The sequence below is a fragment of the Epinephelus lanceolatus genome, chromosome 9, assembly GCF_041903045.1.
Source record: "Epinephelus lanceolatus isolate andai-2023 chromosome 9, ASM4190304v1, whole genome shotgun sequence".
NCBI classification, from domain to species: Eukaryota; Metazoa; Chordata; class Actinopteri; order Perciformes; family Serranidae; genus Epinephelus; species Epinephelus lanceolatus.
The window spans coordinates 26,635,633-26,655,516 of NC_135742.1; the positions used below are offsets into that span (position 1 = coordinate 26,635,633).

A 19,884-nucleotide genomic window follows, 5' to 3' on the forward strand; every position below is an offset into this window, starting at 1 on the left:
AGTCTGGAGGCAGCTGCCTGGAGGAAGAGAGGCTTGGCCCGATGAGGCTCCAAGATAACGTTATCTTCCACCTTCTGCTTAGAAGTTGTGAATTTACAGCTCACTGCAACTTAATATGATACAGTCTCCGGCTTTTGTTATGTTGGTGCACATTTCCAATCTGTCTTAGCATGGTTAGCACCCATTAGCTCGGAGGGCTTGTCTTCTATAATACATGAATGTCTGTCATCTTCAGTGTCCCACTGAACTTTATTCAACCTCTCAAACTCTATATGGAACAAAAGGAGCAAATAATGGTATCTGATTCGACTGATATCATTCGTCTGACACAGCCCTAATATTTAAGAGCATCAAATAACATGAAAACCTGCTTGTAGATAAAGTTTCTCTCATTATGTTGGAAGAAAACAACCATCAACATTGAGATGTATTATTTAAGTGTGACTTCCATTAGACTCCTTCAACTATCTCAGTCAAATACATGCCTTCAATTAATCCCCAACTGGCAGTGTGCTGTGGTTCTATCGCTGGCTGCTCGCTGATGCATTTCTAATTGGTATTTTTGCTGATGGTCACAAGTTAAATCTATATTCTCCATTACCCTTCCGCGGCATCCCCTGAGGCCTCTCTAATGGCCCCTGCTAAAGGCAGAGCACTTGTATTGAGATATTCATATAGAGTGTATTGTCTCTGACGCTGACTGGCCTCTGCATATACTTCAGGTTTGGCGCACAGTGAAGAGTCGGGAAGAGCAGTGAAAAGTTCACTCCAGCTTTGAAGATTAACAAAACACGCATCATAATCCGGCATTGGAGGCAGCCTGAGGAAAGACACTCGTACTCAAATAAACTGCGCTTTATCTGCCCGCGTTCCCTGTTTTGTCTCCACTGAGATGGTCTCACACGCTGCTTTGCTGAGCAAATGTTTGTCGTAGCCTTTATCCCTCTCACTTCCACAACACATAGTAAAGCCCTTAGTGGAGCATTGGCTGGGTGACAGGCCCGAATGCTCCAACACTGGCTTGGCAAAGATCGGTGAAGCCTGGAGCTGGCTGACTTCAGAACTGTGTGAGAGGTTGACCAGGCACGCAAAGAAAATCTCTATGACATTACGCAGGTGGCTGATAAATGCTGTCACATGAGTTAACTGAACTCAGGGGATAATGATGCTGACATGAAGCTCTATACTGAACATCCTGCAATCTGCTGACATTAAAGGAATACTTCACGCATGAAATGATTGTTTGTAAATCATATACTCACCACCGTTACATTAAATTTGTGAAGAAAATTTTATTTTTCTCACATGCCTTTATGGTGAACGAAGAATCCAAAAACAGAAAATCCTTGATGAATTGACGTCATAGGCGACTGCGTTAACCAACAGCAAAACTATATCAAAACCTCCATTTACAACTCTCATACAACTTCTGCAGTATAATCCAAGTGCAATCTTATTCAGTCATATGTTCAGTACTTCCCAAACATGTGCATTTCTGCTAAAATCTTAGGATTTAAAACACTTCTGCCTATTAGTATCACGCCTGCATTCAATTGAGCAGAGTTTAACACATATGCTTGCCTGTGCATGCTGCTCAGACTGTTAATGTGGAAGTGTGTGTGTGTGGAAATGCACGTGTTTGGGAAGATCTGAGCATATATGACTGGATAATTTAAACTTTTATGGATTCTTTGTTCACCGTGGACGCACTGTTCAAAATTCAACATCACACCAGGTAAGTAATTGATATACAAATTATAATTTTTTGGGTGAAGTATTCCTTTAAGATGACAAGTTTTTCATAGTTCACATAATCATACATGTGGCTGCAAACAGTGAAGCAGCTTTCAGGGAAGTGTTCCTCCTGCAGAGAGGAGGAATGTGCCAGTGGAAGGGTGAAATGTCATGCGTAAAAGTATGAGTCAAAAGAATGAAGCTCATATCCTGAAGGAGAGTAAGACTCCTGCGTTCTTTGGCTCACCTCAGTGTAAACCTTGTGTTTACCTTTCATTAACTCAAGATCCCAGAATCCTCCCCCTCCCCCTCCTCACCCTTGGGACAGTCCAATACAAGGTGAACATAAAGGCTGTAAAACACACTTGAAAGGCAAATATTAAAGCAGCAGAGATAATACTGTTTGAGTTATGAATTGTTAATAGATGTGCATGAAAGACAACGCTCAGTTTTTGTTGTTTGTATTAACGCACTTGCTTGAGTTATATTTTTATGTCTACTCATTCACTGGAATGCACAAGTTTTATAAAGGCAAATACCCTCCACAGCCAAGATGCAACATATCTTAACTTGATTTAGGCTGATCAACTCATCGACCAATCAGCCACCATGCACGACTGAGGACTAAAATGTTGCAATAAACAACAGCCGATTCTGCCATTGCTTTCTTGATCCTCTATGAGAGAGAAAAATAAGTAACCCGAGCTACATGGTGAACAGGATGGAAACTGATAACAGCCAACTTATCAAGATACTCTGACCACAAGCACAACTGCAGTTGCAAACCTCCACCCTTCACTGTAAGGACAGCACAGACTCCAAAAGACTCCACCCAGACTGAGTTATCAACAAATATGTTGCTCATGAAAAACAGCACACAGACAGAGCACAAAGTCTAACAGACAGAACAGAAAGTGAACGATGTAGTGAATGAGTAAATAATGTGTAAACCACATCCTCTAATTGAGCTAAGTGTTGAAATGTCTTTGTGGAGGCAAAATGCAAATGAATGAACGTACAGCACAATATAGATGAGACACTTCTGCAACAAGATAATTAAAAGTGTTGATGCAATGTTGAATCTGGGCTCATAATAAAGAACTGATGTGTGGTTACAGCCTCGTGTTACATTAAATACAAAACAATTACGCTTCACATTCAGTATCATGAGGAAAAGTAGGATCTCCAAGCAGGTATGGGTATGACTTCACTACATGTTTTGGTGTAAACAATTTCAGGGCTGTAACTAACAATTGTTTTCATCATTGATTAATCCGCTGATCATTTTTTTGGTCAATAAAATGCAGGAAAACAGTGAAAAATGCCCATCACGATTTCCTAAAGCACAAGGTCATGTCATTGTAGTGCAAAACCTAAAGATATTCAGTTTACTATCACATAAGACAAATAAAAGCATGACATTGTCATAAGTTAGAAGCTGGGGTGGGGTAATGTATTTTTGATTATCAAACCTAATTGTTTCTAACATAGGCTGGACAATATGGCCTATAAATAATACTGTGACATTTTTAGGCTTTATAGTTATACATAATATATATCATGTTATTTCGAAATCGTCCCTAAACTACTGTAGACTATTAAAATACTAATCTACTAAATAAACCACTGTCACAGTAAAGTTAAATTGAGTACTGTGACAATACATTTAAATAAAGTACTGTTATAAAAAAGTTAAAGTACTTATAATAAAGTTAAACAAATTACGATTGCAATAAAGTCAAAGTTAGAATAAAGTTAAAATAAAGTTGAATTAAGTATTGTTCTGATAAAGTTCAATAAAGTACTGTTGTAATTAAGTTAAATAAAGTATTGTTATAATTAAGTTAAATAAAGTACTGTTGTAATAAAGTCAAATAAAATATTGCTATGATAGAATTAAATAAAGTACTGTCATTATAAAGTTCAAGTATTGTTATAATAAAGTTAAATAAAGTACTGTTGCAATAAAGTTAAATAAATTACTGATGTAATAAAGTTAAATAAAGTACTGTCATTACAAAGTTCAAGTATTGTTATAATAAAGTTAAATAAGGTACTGCTATAATAAAGTTAAATAAAGCATTGTAATAAAGAAATGAATCAAAGTGAAACCACTGGTGTTTTTATTTTGGAGCACCCTGCTCATCTTCGTCCGCACGTGTTGACGTATGTTAACTAACAGTTGTCTAGTTCATACATCAATAATGTTTGCAGGTTGCACTGGTGCTCCATGGTCGCAAAATGCAACTAAATGGTTGTAGTCTGGAGCACTTCAGATACAAAAACAAACGCCTCGCCTCACACACTATCACCCTGGTCTGGATGGGTGGGAGAGTTTATCTGACATATGATGTTTGTGCCAGTAGCTTAAAAAAAATGGCGAGACAATTTTTACTTGATGTTCGCAATGGTTACTACATACATCTCACATGGAACAAGCCCTGGAACATCAAATATCGATATATCGCCCAGGCTCTATTTCCAACATTTTAGTTTTCGTCCATTCACTCACGTTTCTAGTTGTATTTTTCTGTTTGTCGATTCCTGCTTTGTGTCAGTGGAATGTCCGTAGTAAGACAAAACTAAGCTGTTCGCCTTGATTGTGGCTTAACATTGATAAATTCATCAATGTGCTGTGTGCTTGGTTTGTTCAGTGGGTGGTGTGCACCAGACTATACAGACTGACTGGTGGCAGCTCTGGCAGGATACACTCCCACACTCACATCTTGAAAACAGCAAATTAGTGCAGCTGCAACTAAGACTTGAAAATACAATACAATAAAGAAGGAAGCATTCCCCCACCCGATACAGGCACAATCAGACAAAGTGAAACAGTTCTTGTTCTGTCAGCAGTGCAGAGACTCCACTGTCTCACACAGCAGACAACAATGCCCAGGGCTGAGATAACAGGAAATGCCAGCTTATCAGAGAGCGGGTGAAACAGAGAGAGAGCGTGATGGGAAGCTCACTGTTTACCAACACACTAATTGAGCAAAAATCCAGTTGTGCCCTTTATATAAAAATCTGTCATTTACATATTAGGTTTCAGCCAGTAAGGTTTTTCTACAAGTGGAATTTGTTTGCAGAACATGTAAAGTGGATAAATCAAATAAAAGCGGGGGCAAATCCATCACTTTCTTAATTCAAGTTCCATTTCATTGGCTTTGATTTGTTTAGATTGAGTCACCTCTCATGGGGAGTTTGTTTAATTTCACAGCTGAAAGAACACCAATGATTTTTAGGAGTGTTTTCCTTGTTCAACTTTCTCTACAAGCTATTACTGTAAATCTTGAATGCAACACAGCCATAAAGCCCGGAATATTAAACTCCTGTTTACAGAGGGAACTTAAGAGTTTGATGACAACACTTAGCGATCATACGAGGTTAATTACTGTATTCTTTTAAAGTCTATTTCCAGCGTTTCACAGGAAGAGGGGAGCTTAATGGATTGTGAGTGTAGAGGCAGTTATACATGTAGCAAAAATATTCCCCAGTTCTTTATAAATTGCCAAAACACTGGTATGTATTATGCTGGAAGACGATTTACCAATTTACTACAATATAAAGCAGAGAGCCCAGCAAACCCTCGAATTTGAGAAGTCTGAGCCGGCTTAAATTTGACACTTTGGGTACATCCGATAAATTAAAATAAAATAAAATTAAAAAAAAATAAAATAATTGCAGATTATTTGTCTGTTGATCAGCTAATGGGTTAAATGTGCTACAAACTACAGTGCAACATCAAAAATGGCGACGAAGTTGAATAAACAACTCTCTAAAACAACAAAAATTGAACACTGCAACCTTCATATAGGTAGTGTTTATTGTGGTGCTGCTGTATTAGACTGCATTAGTTTGAGCTGGGAGTGCCTAATAGATGGCTGACTTAGTGAATGAGCTCTAAAAGACAACACAATTGAGTATTTGTGAAGTCTGGCCCCTACATTTCTAGCTGGTGCCTGTTTATTTTATCTCTTATACCTTGCTTACATTAGCTCCATGAATTGAATGAAAATGTTCTCTCTCGCCTGATTTTAATATTACAAGCATAGACTGTATAAAGAAATGGATGTAGCTATTATGACGTTACCCATTAGTTTGTAGTCTGCCATTTTGAAGCAAGGTAGCAAGGAGTGGATCTGAATCAACAACTGTAGTGATGCCTCATAGACAGCCTGTCACTCAAGCAGCACTACCCTTAAACATGCATAACTTTGAGCCTTAATTAAATGTAAATGGATGAGTTCATATAAAGATTCACCCCTATACAGTTGTCATGGATGTTGAAATTAGCTATAAAGACCAAAACTGTTTTTTGTACCAGGCTGTAAACATGTATATTTCTGTTTAAAAGTTGGGCATTTTAGCATGGGGGTCTACAGGGATTGACTTCTGGAGCCAGCCTCAAGTGGACATTCAAAGAACTGCAGTTTTGGCACTTCTACGTGGCTTAATTTTTCAGCCCAACATTGCCGCTTAGTTATAAGATGACTCTTATTAGTTGATGGGTACTCATGCATAAATCAAGCTAAATAACTAAGGCCTAGTCCACACTTACAGTTCTTAAAATAGGGTCATTCTCAAAAGAAAATCCTGTCCACACAAGCATTGTTTTAAAAAAATCTCTGTCCAAGCAAAAACACTGACAACAACAACTGAAGTGCTGACAAGACTCTGCCAAACCAAGGAATAGTAGGAATGACCTCTTGTGCAATCTGACACCTGTGTTCATGTTCCAGTGGAGAAGTAACTGTACATGTCAGGTTGAAAAGGTGGACATGTGAAAAATAAATATCCAGATTGTAGAGGAACAATAAAATTATAGTATAAAACACAATAATGAATGTTCTGTTAATGTCGGACATTGCCTAATGCAATTTAAAATAGTACATAAGCTGCATATTTTTAGTAGATAGTTTCTTCTCTGTGCGACAAGCGTCAATAAACCATTATGCTATAATGTGTCCTAAGATTCAGAGGTACTGGTGCAACATTTTCCATACAATGTCAGACATTCTTGATTCAAGCATTGAGCCTGAACCTCACATCAGCTCAAGGACGACTTATCAACTATGTCCTTATGTCAGCTAAGACATGCTTGCTGATGTTGTGGAAGGGTAAAAATATTCCTAATGTGAATATGTGGCTTGATGATGTCGTCAGTGCACCCGAGATGGAGAGGATCAGATATAATAGAAATGAGCAGTTGAATTTATTTGATGCCATCTGGCAACCTTTTATTCAATATCTGGAGAGGATAACAGTGTAAGGATCCTTCCATTTTGTTTTGGGTGTCTAGGTTGGGTGGGTTGAGTGCTTTATGTTTTTCTTTTTTTCTCTTTTTGTTCTATTGTGGGTTTTATTCTTACTCATATAAATTCTGGACAAGAACAGTGTCTGTATCAATTGTGTAAATACACTTATTATTTCCAAAATATTCATGTACGTGTGGGTTAGGTCTGAGGCTAAAGGCTACCAGGTGTCCAAGGCAAAAAAATAAAATAAAAATAAAACTTAGCACACGTACCAGCTCATAATCGATGTAGAAGACATGTTAATAAACTGTTTAAATAAAGCAAATCTTCTTGTATCGCAGTGGAGAGCTAGTTAGTCCTCGTATTACAATTATAAATATGATAAGGATCAATGTAAGATCACACTGTTGTTTTGTTCTCTGACGGGACCATCACTGTTCAGGGGAGGGATTACTTCACACACTCACACACACGATCCTGTCGCATAAATTTTTACAGTAGATTGAGTTGTTTCACTTTAGGATAATCTTTTTCTTTTACACACACCCCACTCTTCCTTTCACAAACACACACACACACAAAGTGAGGCTGAGGTATTTCCTTGCTGCCACACACACCTCCCTGCCCCTAGCATACAGTATGTGACAGCCCAGGACACTCTCCTCTCCCGCCCGCCACGCACACCGTCCAGTGACACATCGTCATTGTTCACCTCGCACAATGCAACATTCCACAATCAGCAGCAACTCCAACAAAACCAAAGGGAGAAGGAGACGACTGGGAGGACGGCGTTGCTCTAATCTTATAGGATTAGAATTCCTTTCTACGGGCTCTAATGGGCCTCTATTCTTTTGAACAACAGAGCTTCGAGATGAGATAAAAGAAACTGATACAGATGAAGGCAATCTAGAGCAATTTGGGGAAGAATGTGAGGCTATTAAGGCCTGCACAGAGGCTCGGGAGGAAGTATAAATAAATGACTAACCATTCAGACAAATACATCTTGCTGCAACGTGAGGGTGTATAAACTAGTAGTAAAATTTATGCACCGAGGTGTCTGTAAATTAATAGCGCCAGTTAATAACAAGAAGAACACACTCAGAAAAGACAGTGAAATAAATAAATAAATTGAATTTAGTTAACTGTACTGGTAGCTGCCAACACTGGCGCTATCCTGATGAACAGCCTCACTGTTGCCTTGCTCTGCACCTTGTGTCACTCATTTATCCTCCCTGCTTCTCAATGGATGAGAAATGGCATTTAGTGGACCTTAAAAAGTCAAGAACTCAATGTCAGAGAATTAAATCCTGAGCGAGAGGATATACTGCCTTGCATTCAGAGGGGAGAAAATGTCATGAAGGACTTTATATGGATCAGTGGACAGACGGCCTGTATGTTGGTCAAGTAAGGACAGTACATTTAAGGAGAATTAAAGCGAAGAACTCTGTGGCTTAACTTCACAAAACAGACAAGGGACAATTGAGGCCAAGACATAGAAGAACTGAGGTCTATGCAGAGAGGAGGCACAGTAAGAGAAAACGTGTGTGTGTGTGTGTGTGTGTGTGTGTGTGCAGGAGAAAGAGAGAGGGATACAGAGAGAGAGTGTCTGAAGCAGTTCCTAAGCCTGGCCGTCACGCATGCTTAACCTTGCGCTAGCGCCTGTGCGATGCAGCTTGCATATCAATGATGGAGGGATATCAGCAGAGAGGCCTCCAACCAACCTCCACTACACTCGGAAGGCGGGGAAAGCATAGCAGCATCCGCAGTTACACTATACACAGCAATATGCAAGTTAAACCACGCTGGTGAGCACGAGAGCAGTTGTCACACACTGAAAGTGAGGGTGATACAGCTGGGGGGCACTAATAAAAAAAATGGGAAAAGATGACTATTATTCACACGTACTATTACACAGGACAGGTAAGGTAAATAAATAAAAGTGCTAAAATAATTTATGTTCCAGAAAATCTGAGAAATAAGAGCAACAAGCTGGGCTTCTCTCATCTGAGCCCAGAGACAGTGAGTGTTGTTTCCACTGACAGCATTTACTTTTGGCTGGAACTCTCAGGTTACAGGAAGCGCTTTGAGGGAGCGTCCCTACCGCGCTGTGGTTTGGAGCGAAGCCGTGCATATTTGGGGTCACCAGGGGCAAAAAGAAAAAAAAAAAAGTCCTAACAAAACCACAAGTGCTACCACTAACGACACGAACAAAGCCTGACAGCATGGATCGCAGTTTACAATCATGGTCAACAAAGCGTACAATGAAATACCCCCCCTCGTCTCTGCTCCGTGTCTTACACTCATCTACAGTGCACTGATCTGAATCCTCCACTCCCTGAATGTCAGTATCTCACTCCAAAGATAAAGCTGAGACACTGTAACTGTTGCAGGGAGGATGTTCCTTGAAGAGAACTGAAGAGAAAGGAAAGATATGTTGTGTTCCTAATTAAAGCAGAGGCATTCAGGGACACCCATGGGGTCTTCAGGGACCAACACCGGGTGATAAACTAACTCATCTGTACCCTCCATCTTTTGAAGGGAGTGATAAAAGACTTTGAGGATGCTGTGCCCTCTCCTCCGCTCTTCCCCTTCTCACCCGCGTGCTATCTGATGCCGACGGAGGCCTTTTGTCACGTCGATCCTTCTCAAGGACCCCAAGGCGTCCTGTGAGAATGCCTTCTACAGGGTCCTCTCTGTTGATTGACATGTCACCCCTTTTTCTGCCTGCGTCGATCAGAGGCTGTCTCCCCCCGCCTCACACAGCTCAATAAGAGGCCGCTGCTTTGATAGCAGTTCTGTGGCAAGTTACATCTCTGGCAGCAGGGATAAGAGAGAGACTAGGAGGGATGCCAGCAGATAAAAGAGGACTTTTAACAGCCTCTATGTGTTCAGCAGGTTAAAAAGTGTTTTCTATCAGGGCCTTGTCAAACTGTCATCATCACTTTCGTTTGAAGACAGCTCTGTATACCCAGAGAAAAAAAAAAAAGAAAACATATCAGAGGTTTTCTTGTAATCCCAGACTGATGCTAATCTAAAACGCTGCAAGGATTAAATACATCTGCAGCAGTTTTAAGTCGATATCTTTCACTGACCGTCAGTGTTGCTGGAAGACAACAAACGGAGAGCGGTGACAGTTCTCCGTGTTCTCACAGTTGTTCACAAGCGTCCCATGAGAGCTGAAGAGGCTATTAGCTGTGTAATGATCACTGGATGTTGTAGTTTGCGTTCACACAGGCAGCGTGACAGACAGATGGAGGTTGATTTTGAGGGATGAAACATATGGGGAAAGTGCTGTAAGCAGACAGCTCAGATGGGCTTACAGACTTACACACGCAGTATGCTCTCTGTTGACCCAAAGCGGCAAAGAGCGGAGACAGACACACACACATTATCACACACTTTTATATTGTTCTCTGGAGCTAAAGCCGAGGTCCACCATGTGGCTTTATGTTTGGGGTTAAAGGGTTCCTTTTTACTCCGGCACTGGACTTGAGCCAACAGAACCAGGTGTGGCCACTTACCAGTGTAAGTGATCCACAGAAAGAGTGAGATGTGTGCAGAGTGCAGAGGTCCGACACACAGTCATTATGGAGCATTAGACCATGAGGTCCTGCAGGATATCACCTGACCTCGTCTGACCTGGACACAAAAACTCTCCCTTTCCCTTCGGATCTTTCTCCGATTCAGCCCGTCTTTTTTTAACCTCTCAACTGTTGAACTTATGTCGACTTTTAAATGTGATAGTTTGAAGCTCATTTTCCATACTCTGCGTCCCATTTCACCCGCCAAGTTGACCAGGAACATATGCTTATCCTCTGGCTACATTCTTTTCTTCACGCTCTAACAAATGATCCCACTCTCTCCTTCCCCTAATGAGTGCGCCTCCATCATTTCTCAAGGACACCGAGATGTAGTAAACAAACAAAAAACTCATCAATTACATTCATAAGGTGGCAGCTGGCACGGACAGAATCAGATTCCCCGCACAGTCGATGCAAGGCATTGTGAGCATACACTGTGTGTGTGTGTGTGTGTGTGTGTGTGAGATACTGCTCTATTTTTATTGTAGTTCTCCTGTAATGCGACTCACTGTCAGAGCCAGAGTGGCAGCCTGAATTGCTTCTGTCGGATAAACACTCCCAGCATGCACTGCTTTGCCTCAGTCTGCGCAATGCTGCATTGGCAGCCTCCTGGCAGGATTCTGAGGTGTCTCGGTTCAGAAGTAGCTGTGTGTGTGTGTGTGTGTGTGTGTGTGTGTGTGCAGAATGATGATCCTTACTAGAAATGCTTAAGTCTGCACCAGATTTATGGCTGGCACCTGAACTACAATACCACCTATGATACTTGGCCTTTTCACAAATGTGCATTTACAGTTTGTGCTTTTCAGTCTGATGAGTAAAAAAACAGTTGTACTTTCTAGGAAAAAAATCCACAAAAGCAGATATGCTGTATACGTCTGTGAGTCCAACAGAAATAGAGAGCAGCGAGAAGACTTGCAAGCATGTGTATTTGAAGTAGTGTTTGTTCCATGATTCACTACACAGCAAAGAAAAAAAAAGGAATGTGTACTATGTGCTGCAATGCAACTCACACAGGACCACAATCCCAGAACTATGTGGAATGTGTCCTCTAACTGCCAGTGACTGAAACCTACACTCGTCGAACAACTGCAGTACACAGTCAGTGGTCGTGTACTGTCACTTCGAATCAAAATCAAGTGCAGACCGTAACACAGGTACAGCCAGAGAGAGGGAGCGAGAGGAGAGAGTGGAACAGTGTTGCTGTCTGAGACCCACTGTGAGCGTTTGCTACAGGCACACGGGTGTAAAGACTGCTCCCTATTCATATTTCTGTTGTCTTAAACCTTAAAGGATCAGTTCAAACAAATCAGAAGCTACATATTTGTGGTGGTATGAGTGGTATCTAGCTCTGCAGACAGTTTGGGTTTTATTTGCACATGTCCCTGTTACTCAGCATAATCCATACACCATGCTGCCAACAGTTTGTGACTGCAACCACAGTACTTCCTGCTGAAGAAGAAGTCCTATCAAAACTATTGTTGGCTAACATTAATGTTTTTTCACTTGGGCAAGTGGGTTGAATCTACCTGTCCGAAGCCAATTTTTACTTTCCCCTATACAAACTGTTATATTTATTAGCGATTATAAAATAACAACAAAGACTAAAATTAACTGTCATGTTTAATCTTTGGCCCAAATCCTCTACTACCACCCAACTAAACTCCTGTTTCCAGGTAACTGAAATTCTAGCTTGTACTTCAGCTCATAAACTCTGTCTGATCAGTGCTGAACATGTGCAACTCTCAACAGAGCTAAGGAGTAATGCAGCTCTGGAAAAAATATGTATTGAATTCTTCCACCATTGCTAGATTTACTAGCCCGACGTGGCATTCTACTTGCCCCGGGCGATCAGGCAATCCTTATTGCAGAGCCCTGTATTGTTTCTGCGCACATGTTTCCATTAACTTTTTAGAGCTTTGAACAACACAAACAGAATCCCATGGACCTTTATTGAACTGGCGTGCAGGTGCACTTTTTAGAAGCAGAAGTCTCACAACTGCGGCACATCCAACCTGAGCTATCTCCGTGACGTGATACCATTAACGCTAAGTGTGACAATGTGTTTCTGTTTATTTATTTATTTCTATAACTTGGGTAAAGTGAGTCTTTGGAGCATCATTTTCGTACTCATCTGCTTTTCTTTATCTGCACATCCTCCTCTGTAATGGTTACAGATTACATATAGGAGACATCGATAAGTGATAACAGCTTGAGCCACATCTTTAGTGAACTTCATAAAATGCTTGTCTACTATTTGGTGCAGTCGTAGTTTTCTTACCATAATTTATGCAGCATAGAATACACAATCTGGAAAAATGTCAGGTACTTGGGCCTTGATATAATGATTTAAGCAAAATCATTTTCTCTACAGGCCTAATTTCTTTTGGCATATTTTAACATACTACATTTTCCTATATAGGAGGACAAAAAAACGAAGTGTATGTTTATAAAAAATCTTGCAAATTAATAAAATTGTTCACAGAATTTTGAGCTTTTGTATGCAGAATACCTTATGTGTCTGAAAGTTTTTCATATCAAGAACAAAAAGGTTAACGGACATGCCAAACAATAAGCTCAGTGATAGTGTACGAGAAAATTAAGCTTCCTTTATTTTGTTTAAATATCTCAGGCAACTTCTGCATACTGTAAATATACACCGTAATACAGCCTTTAATATAGGGTCTTTTAAACGTGCCACATTCTGTGATTCTCCTGAAGCAATATTTTCATCCTGCTTTATTACTTTTTATCTCCAAGTACGCAAACTGCAAAACTACCTGATAAACATTCTGCTAGATATTAACCTGCTGGGGCAAAAAATTGTATTCCCAAAATGCATTTGTAGCAAGGACACAACACACAAATCTGATTCTAAGAGCACACACACACACACACACACACACACACACACACACGAGTGAACAGAGTAGCATAGAGGTCAGTTGCATTTCAAGCTCCTTTACATCTACATGGGCGAGATGCCAGCGCCCTGTGTCTGCGGGGGTCCATCCTGAGGTCAATACTACAACACTGTAAACTAATGATCCAGCAAATTCCCTCAGTCCTGCTCTCTCCCCTCCTCCTTCTTTCCCTCAATCTGTTGTTGCCCTCCGTCTCTCCCACTCTCTGATCCCCCACTGCGCTGCAGAAATGAGAAACAACTGAAGACTCGGCGGCGCTGGGCCCCGCTCTGCTTCTCCGATACACACCACTGATAAACAAGGCTGCTTGTTAAGAGACGAATGAAACTCTGCCTCGCCTGATTTTTGCCTTTCCCGGCCCCTTTTCATCTGGTGTTTTCTTGTCACCCCATCCTTTCTTTTGCCATGGCCTTGGCATTAACGCCCAGTGGAACATCAACTCTCGCCTTGAAAACACTCGTAAACACAGATAACAAAATGATCTGCAACAACGGGGAAGTCTAAATTAAATGTGATGCCACCCAGTAAGATAGAAAATTATTAAGTTTAGTGACTGCAGGAAGGATTTTGCCCGTTTTAATCTCAAAGACTGATCTCCAAAATAATCAGAAGATCATATAGGGTTGGGCGATATGGATAAAATCAAGTATCACAATATTTTTTAACCAAACACCTCAATATCTATTGCAACAATATTGTAGGGTTGACTACTGGTGCCTTTAGAAAATGTTTACACAATGAGATTTTTGATGAATAATCATCAATAATGTGGATATAATGAATGAGTGGGTAAATGCAAATAATAGAACAGTCTGCTAAGTTCAGAAAACGGCATCACCTTATTATAATGCAGCCTTTAAAACCAGGAAAAGACAACACTTATGATTCTAAAATCAAAGATGGAATCTAGCCACAATCACATCTACCACTGTAGATAGGTCATTTACAGCATATTGACAGACTGTATTTGTGGATGAAATGTTAAGACTCGCTCAATAACATCAGTATCACACAGAGCCAGGTGTTCATGAACGTTAAACCTCCCAAGTAGCTCCAAAAAAACTAGGTCTTCATCTGAGACACATCGCGTCTGTCACATCTATGAACAAAGTTTAGGCAGATGTTCCCTTTAAAGACAGCAGGTAACCTACTTATAGGCCATGTTAACACAGCGCTGTGATCTTTAGTCTCTTCATCGTAGGTGAACTGAGCCGCTCTGCAAACTCACAGGGGACTCCTGACGAACACTTTTACAGAATAAGTCTCTGCTGCGTTTTCCCAAAGAAAAGCTCTTTCACATACAGTACATGCTTACACCCACACACACACACATACACACACGCTTACATGTGTTGACACAGAGTATTTCCCAGGCCTGGAGGAAGCTTTCCATCTCTCTGTCAGCGCATGCAGTAAGGCAGCGATAGAGCCACACTGTTCAGTCCTATCCTTTTCATATCGATTGGGGGATAAAGAATGGGGCTCGAGGGAAACGCTGAACACTCAATCACACTGTTGACAAACATGAGTGAACTGGATTCAAAAGAAATGATATAAGTAGCAGTGGCTGGGGGGTGGAGGTGAGACGACTCATCTGATCTTTCATGAACATCTCACCAGGGCATGTAAGGACTCTCAAAGGTGGCAACAGCTCAAACAACACAAGTCAAATGCACTTTATCCTCATATAGTTGTGTCATACTGTAACTGTTGCGGAAGGCAAACCCACCGTAAATAATTGTTTTTGTCTGCTCACAGCCAAAAGGCACATCATCTATATGTACTTGCTCCTCTTTGCTTAGCAGGTGCTGATCTATGATCCCTGCTCGCTGACCATCTGACTCTGAGCATCCAAAAAAGTAGCGAGCAGCCGTGACTTCACCTTAAGGATCTTTGCATTTCAGAACATAATGAATTTATGGTGTTTGTTTTCACATCTCATGCATTAAAGTAGACAAGATGTGTAGAAAAGTGGCACAAATTACATGCATTTTATGAATGTAGATATTTAACAACCTGATATTTCTATTTAAACTACTCTACTGTCAGTTTCCACCTCCAAAATTGACTTAATTCTACAATATAAAAGCTGTTGTCTGATAAGGAAAAAGCCTGATTAGTTCAATTCTCGGGTCAAACTCTGTTCTGTCTGTGAGAAAGCAAAGCACAGCCATATCTTTCCTTGCTGGTATGTAAACACAAATTGCTGTACATCCTCTTCTATAGCCTATGAATAACTATCTCACACTGTGCCTGTCTCGCCAAAATGTGGAGACAAGATGACTGTCTGCTGTCACAAATTTCCTCTGCCGTGGCGGTGACTGGACTCACGGAGCGTGGCCATAAACGCAACACAGTCTCTTTCAGAAAAGCGACACCTTAAAAAAACGCGCAGCGGCTCGCGAGCAGCTAAATGCGTGGACTTTTTGTTGCCGCTTCCACAGCCCGACACACGGTCACGGGTGTCTAGTTTGGACTCTGCAAAACTGCCAAACAGTTGTGCGTAAAACACACGCAAAATTACAAACAGTCGCTCGGCATGTAATGAAACAAGACAACAAGCACAGAAACGCCAAGACATGACAAGAGAAGAGGAAAATCCTGAAATTAAGCAGTGGAGCAGAAACTGCGTGTTACATTTTAATCTAACTGCGCTGAAACCCCGCCGACAAAATGTCTTATCTTTCTTCAAATAAATGAAGCAGTCAACTTTCCAGTGCTTGCAGAGCGCAGAGCTGAGAGCTCCGCGCCGTGCGCCCTCCCCTACCGCAGCTCCGTGTGTGACTGCCCCTGGCCGCTCATGAACTTCCCTCACAGCCGCGGTTTCCTCCCCCATAAATAAAACTTACTTTTCTCTGGCTTGGCTGTCGGACGGCACGTTGCTACTCTTGCCTTTGGCGTACATGCTTGCAGAGAGCTCCGATTGTCACGCACCTGTCAACCCATCACAACCTCCCTGGGCACAGCCCCGTCACCATGGTGACACAAGCAGCGTCGGCTCCCATTGGATGTCCCGCTGTTCGGGACCGCCCGCTCGCCATGGCAACCGCCAGTGAGTGACAGCATCCTAGCCACGCCTCTCCACTGATAGCTCCACCCCCCGCCTCTCTCTCTTTCCCTCTTTCTCTCTCTCTCTTTCTCTCTCTCTGTCTTTCCCTCTGCTTTCCCAGTGTGTCTGTCTGAAGTCTGTCTGTCTGTCAGGGTCTCTCCCATCCCTTCCCTGATTGGAAAGGCTCTCTCCTGACATGCAGACAGACTGACATACACACACACACACACACACACACACATACACACACATTCGCACCCCCCTCCCTCTATTCTCCTCTCTCAGTGCAAGGGGGGGATTTGAAACCGTCCAACTAGGATTTTAAACAACTGGCTTTGGCTGTTCCTTTTATAGACAATCACACCCTCTACCGACGCACACACAGCGCACTGCGCAAACAACTCTCGCAAATACGAACTGCATTTGCATTGGTGTTTATTTACAAAGGTGTTAAGATATCCAAACGTGTGGAGCAGAGCATGTTGGGAACAGACTGAGCACTACTGAGGGCCTGTAAACAACACAACCCAGCATGCACTGTGGGGAAGACGTGGCCACAAAAGAAGGCTTCCTTTACATACATGCTTGAAACACTGCCACTGTGCAGCTGCTCCATCACTGAGAGGAAATGTTTCAGTGATACTAAAGTGTCGGATACATGCTATAGGACACTGAGGATGATTAGCTGTTAAGTGTAAATGCTGACCTGTTGGAGTACACGTGTGAGTTTAATCTGCAATCCTCAAAAGGCCTCACCCTTACTAAGTGATCAGAGGTGCTGATGGTCACAGGAATGACGCAGGTTTGGTATGTTCACAAAAAGAAACAAAGGTCACGATGACTGCGGAAACATCTTCACAGAACACTGTGTGTGTTTTTTGGATATGCAGCAGGCAAGAAGTGCTACGTCATGCTGCTGTCCAGTCTGGCAGCTAACAGAGAGGAGGGTTCACTCCACTGTCACGATGTACTTATCACAAATCCACTGAGAGAAAGAGCGCAAGAGAATAGCTCTGTGCTATCCAGGACCTGAAAAACACTACAGACTGATGGACAAAATGCTTGATTCCCAGACAGTAGTAAGCTGTGGAAAGACACAGTGTGTGTATATGTGTGTGTGTGTGTGTGTGTGTGTGTGTGTGTGCGTGCGCTAAGGGCATAGCACAGGGGCAGCAGTGTTTATGCTTACGCAATGCTCCCGTGATGTGACCCAGTTGGAATGGATGCACACTGCCTCATTCTCTCTTGCTTTCTCTCTCTGTCTCCCCTGTCCTCCCTCTCTCATCTCTCCCTCCTTGACTGAAACCTCTCTCTCCATCTCTCTGTCTCTCCATCTCTCTCTCTCTCTCTCTCTCTCTGCCTCCCCATGTGCCAAATGAACCCCCATCCCCCTGGAGAGAGGCGGAGGTTCTATTTCAGACAGGCAGAACTTTTGGTTTTGGGATGAGTCCCCCGGGGTCGATCACCATGACAACCACTAGCAGGCGATAACCATGTGTTCCAGAGGATGGCGGAGGAGGAGGAGGAGGAAAGAGGCGAGAAAGAACGAGGAAGAGAGATACACAGAGACAGGCAGAGGGAGAATGTAGAGGTTAACAGGTCATGTTATGTCAAATAAAGAAGTCAGATCGGATCTGACGTGATCTGACTGGGTCACCTGTTTGTTGTTACGCTCCCAGATGGTTTCGATAATATGTTCTATCATCATATTCATATGTGAATGGATTCAGTGAGCTGTTGCCACACAGCTCCAACATGACAGAGGCTGTGATTAGAGGGAGGGAGGGGGGGACAGAGTGACACTGATAAAGGGGAAGAATTTGGATAGATAGAGAGATGGATAGATGGATAGAGGTCCAGATAACAGGGGAGTAGTAAGAGGAAGAGGTAAAGATCATTGGCCAGCCCCCCCCCCCATGCCGAGGTGACCCCTGTTAACAACACAGTGCTCAGATCCTCACCAAGGTAATGAACAGTTAGCCTCTCCTGAGTTCGGAGATTAACTTCCCTTCCCCCTTTGTTTCTGCATCATTCTTCCCCATCTCCCTTCGCTCGCGCTCTCTTTTCTTTTCTGCCCCCCCCCCCCCCCCCCCCACCCCCACCTCTCTGTTTTCTGCTACTCCCACATCCACTGGTTTCCTGTCAGCAAATTTGTGATTAAAATAAAATGTTATTATGCTGCCTTGGCATGACAAGACAGAGACAGAGACAGAGACAGAGACAGAGACCTGCTATCGAATTCTGGTTATTAAGCTTACAAAAACATCACCAGCTGGCAAGAAGAAATACTCAAAAATCACTGGACATCTTGAAAACTGATATAATAATTAGTCGATTGAAAGAAAATCAAGTAGTTGTCATTCATCAAGCAAATACGCCGACCCTTCACTATTTTTAGTTGCTCAAATGTGAGAATTTGCTGCTTTTTTGTACTCTGTACTATTGTAATTTATTAGGCTGTTCCATTTAGCTAAATATATTCAGTTCAATTCAATTCAGTAGAACTTAATTTATCCCCAAGGATATTCTTGTGCCAGAAGTGCTTCTAATTACAGTAACACCAAGTACAGTAACCACAATTTGAACTATTCACAACCAGTGCCAACCAATCAGTGCATTTGCTGGGTCAGGGTCACTCACTGGGCCCAGTTTTAGAACAATAGAGTATTAAAAATATACAAATATACCAGATAGAAGTGTTTTCAAGGAGCAGAAGCAAAAAAAACAGTGTCTAATAGAGTGACAGTATGTTTACACGAAAACAATCTGCTGAAAACAGAAATCATTTCTCATTTTCGCTTTAAAAAAAGTTCCACATTCATACGACAACAATTTGATAACAACTGTCGTGCACACGGAGCCGCAAAAATGCTGTAGTATACATGCCAGGCCAGTAGTTGGCGGTGTGACTTTGTAATGAAACAACGCGCCTGTGCACATGTGCTTCCTTCTACAGAGTAGTGACGTATAAACAGACGAGGTGGAGTTGCTACAGTAAATCTACACTTTGCTGGAGGAACGTTGATTAATTCAACAGGGTGAGTAGCACAAACAGAGCTCGGGAGTCCACCATTGTTGTTGTGATGGTTGGCTTTCTCGCGCGTGCCTAGTGACTGGAACTGTAATGCGCATGTGCAAAAAGTATCCATTTTAAGAGGAACTGCATATTGCAAGTGTACATGACAATGGAGACGGTGTTGTTTCCAAAAGATGAAGAAGAAAAGAAGATTAAAACGCTGCATTTTCAGGCACCCAAAACACTACTGTCGTGTAAATGAACTTAACTAAAGTTTACCGTTTTCGGTTGAAATCATTGTCGTATAAACAGGGCCTTAAATATAGCA

General features: G+C 41.9%; 1 protein-coding gene across 2 annotated transcripts in view; it reads right to left on the reverse strand.

Annotated features, from left to right (window-relative positions):
• The window catches only part of LOC117253022 (single-stranded DNA-binding protein 2), a 67,583-nt gene extending 51,104 nt beyond the window's left edge, over positions 1–16,479 (reverse strand). The window contains exon 1 of one of the 2 annotated variants that reach the window (XM_033620344.2): positions 16,341–16,479. In XM_033620344.2, the coding sequence (XP_033476235.2) occupies positions 16,341–16,396 (56 nt within the window). In that variant the 5' untranslated portion in view covers positions 16,397–16,479. Of the gene's footprint in view, positions 1–16,128; positions 16,249–16,340 lie in introns of those variants that run through there. The other variant, XM_078170775.1, reaches the window with a different exon arrangement.
• Between the last annotated feature and the right edge of the window lie 3,405 nt (positions 16,480–19,884).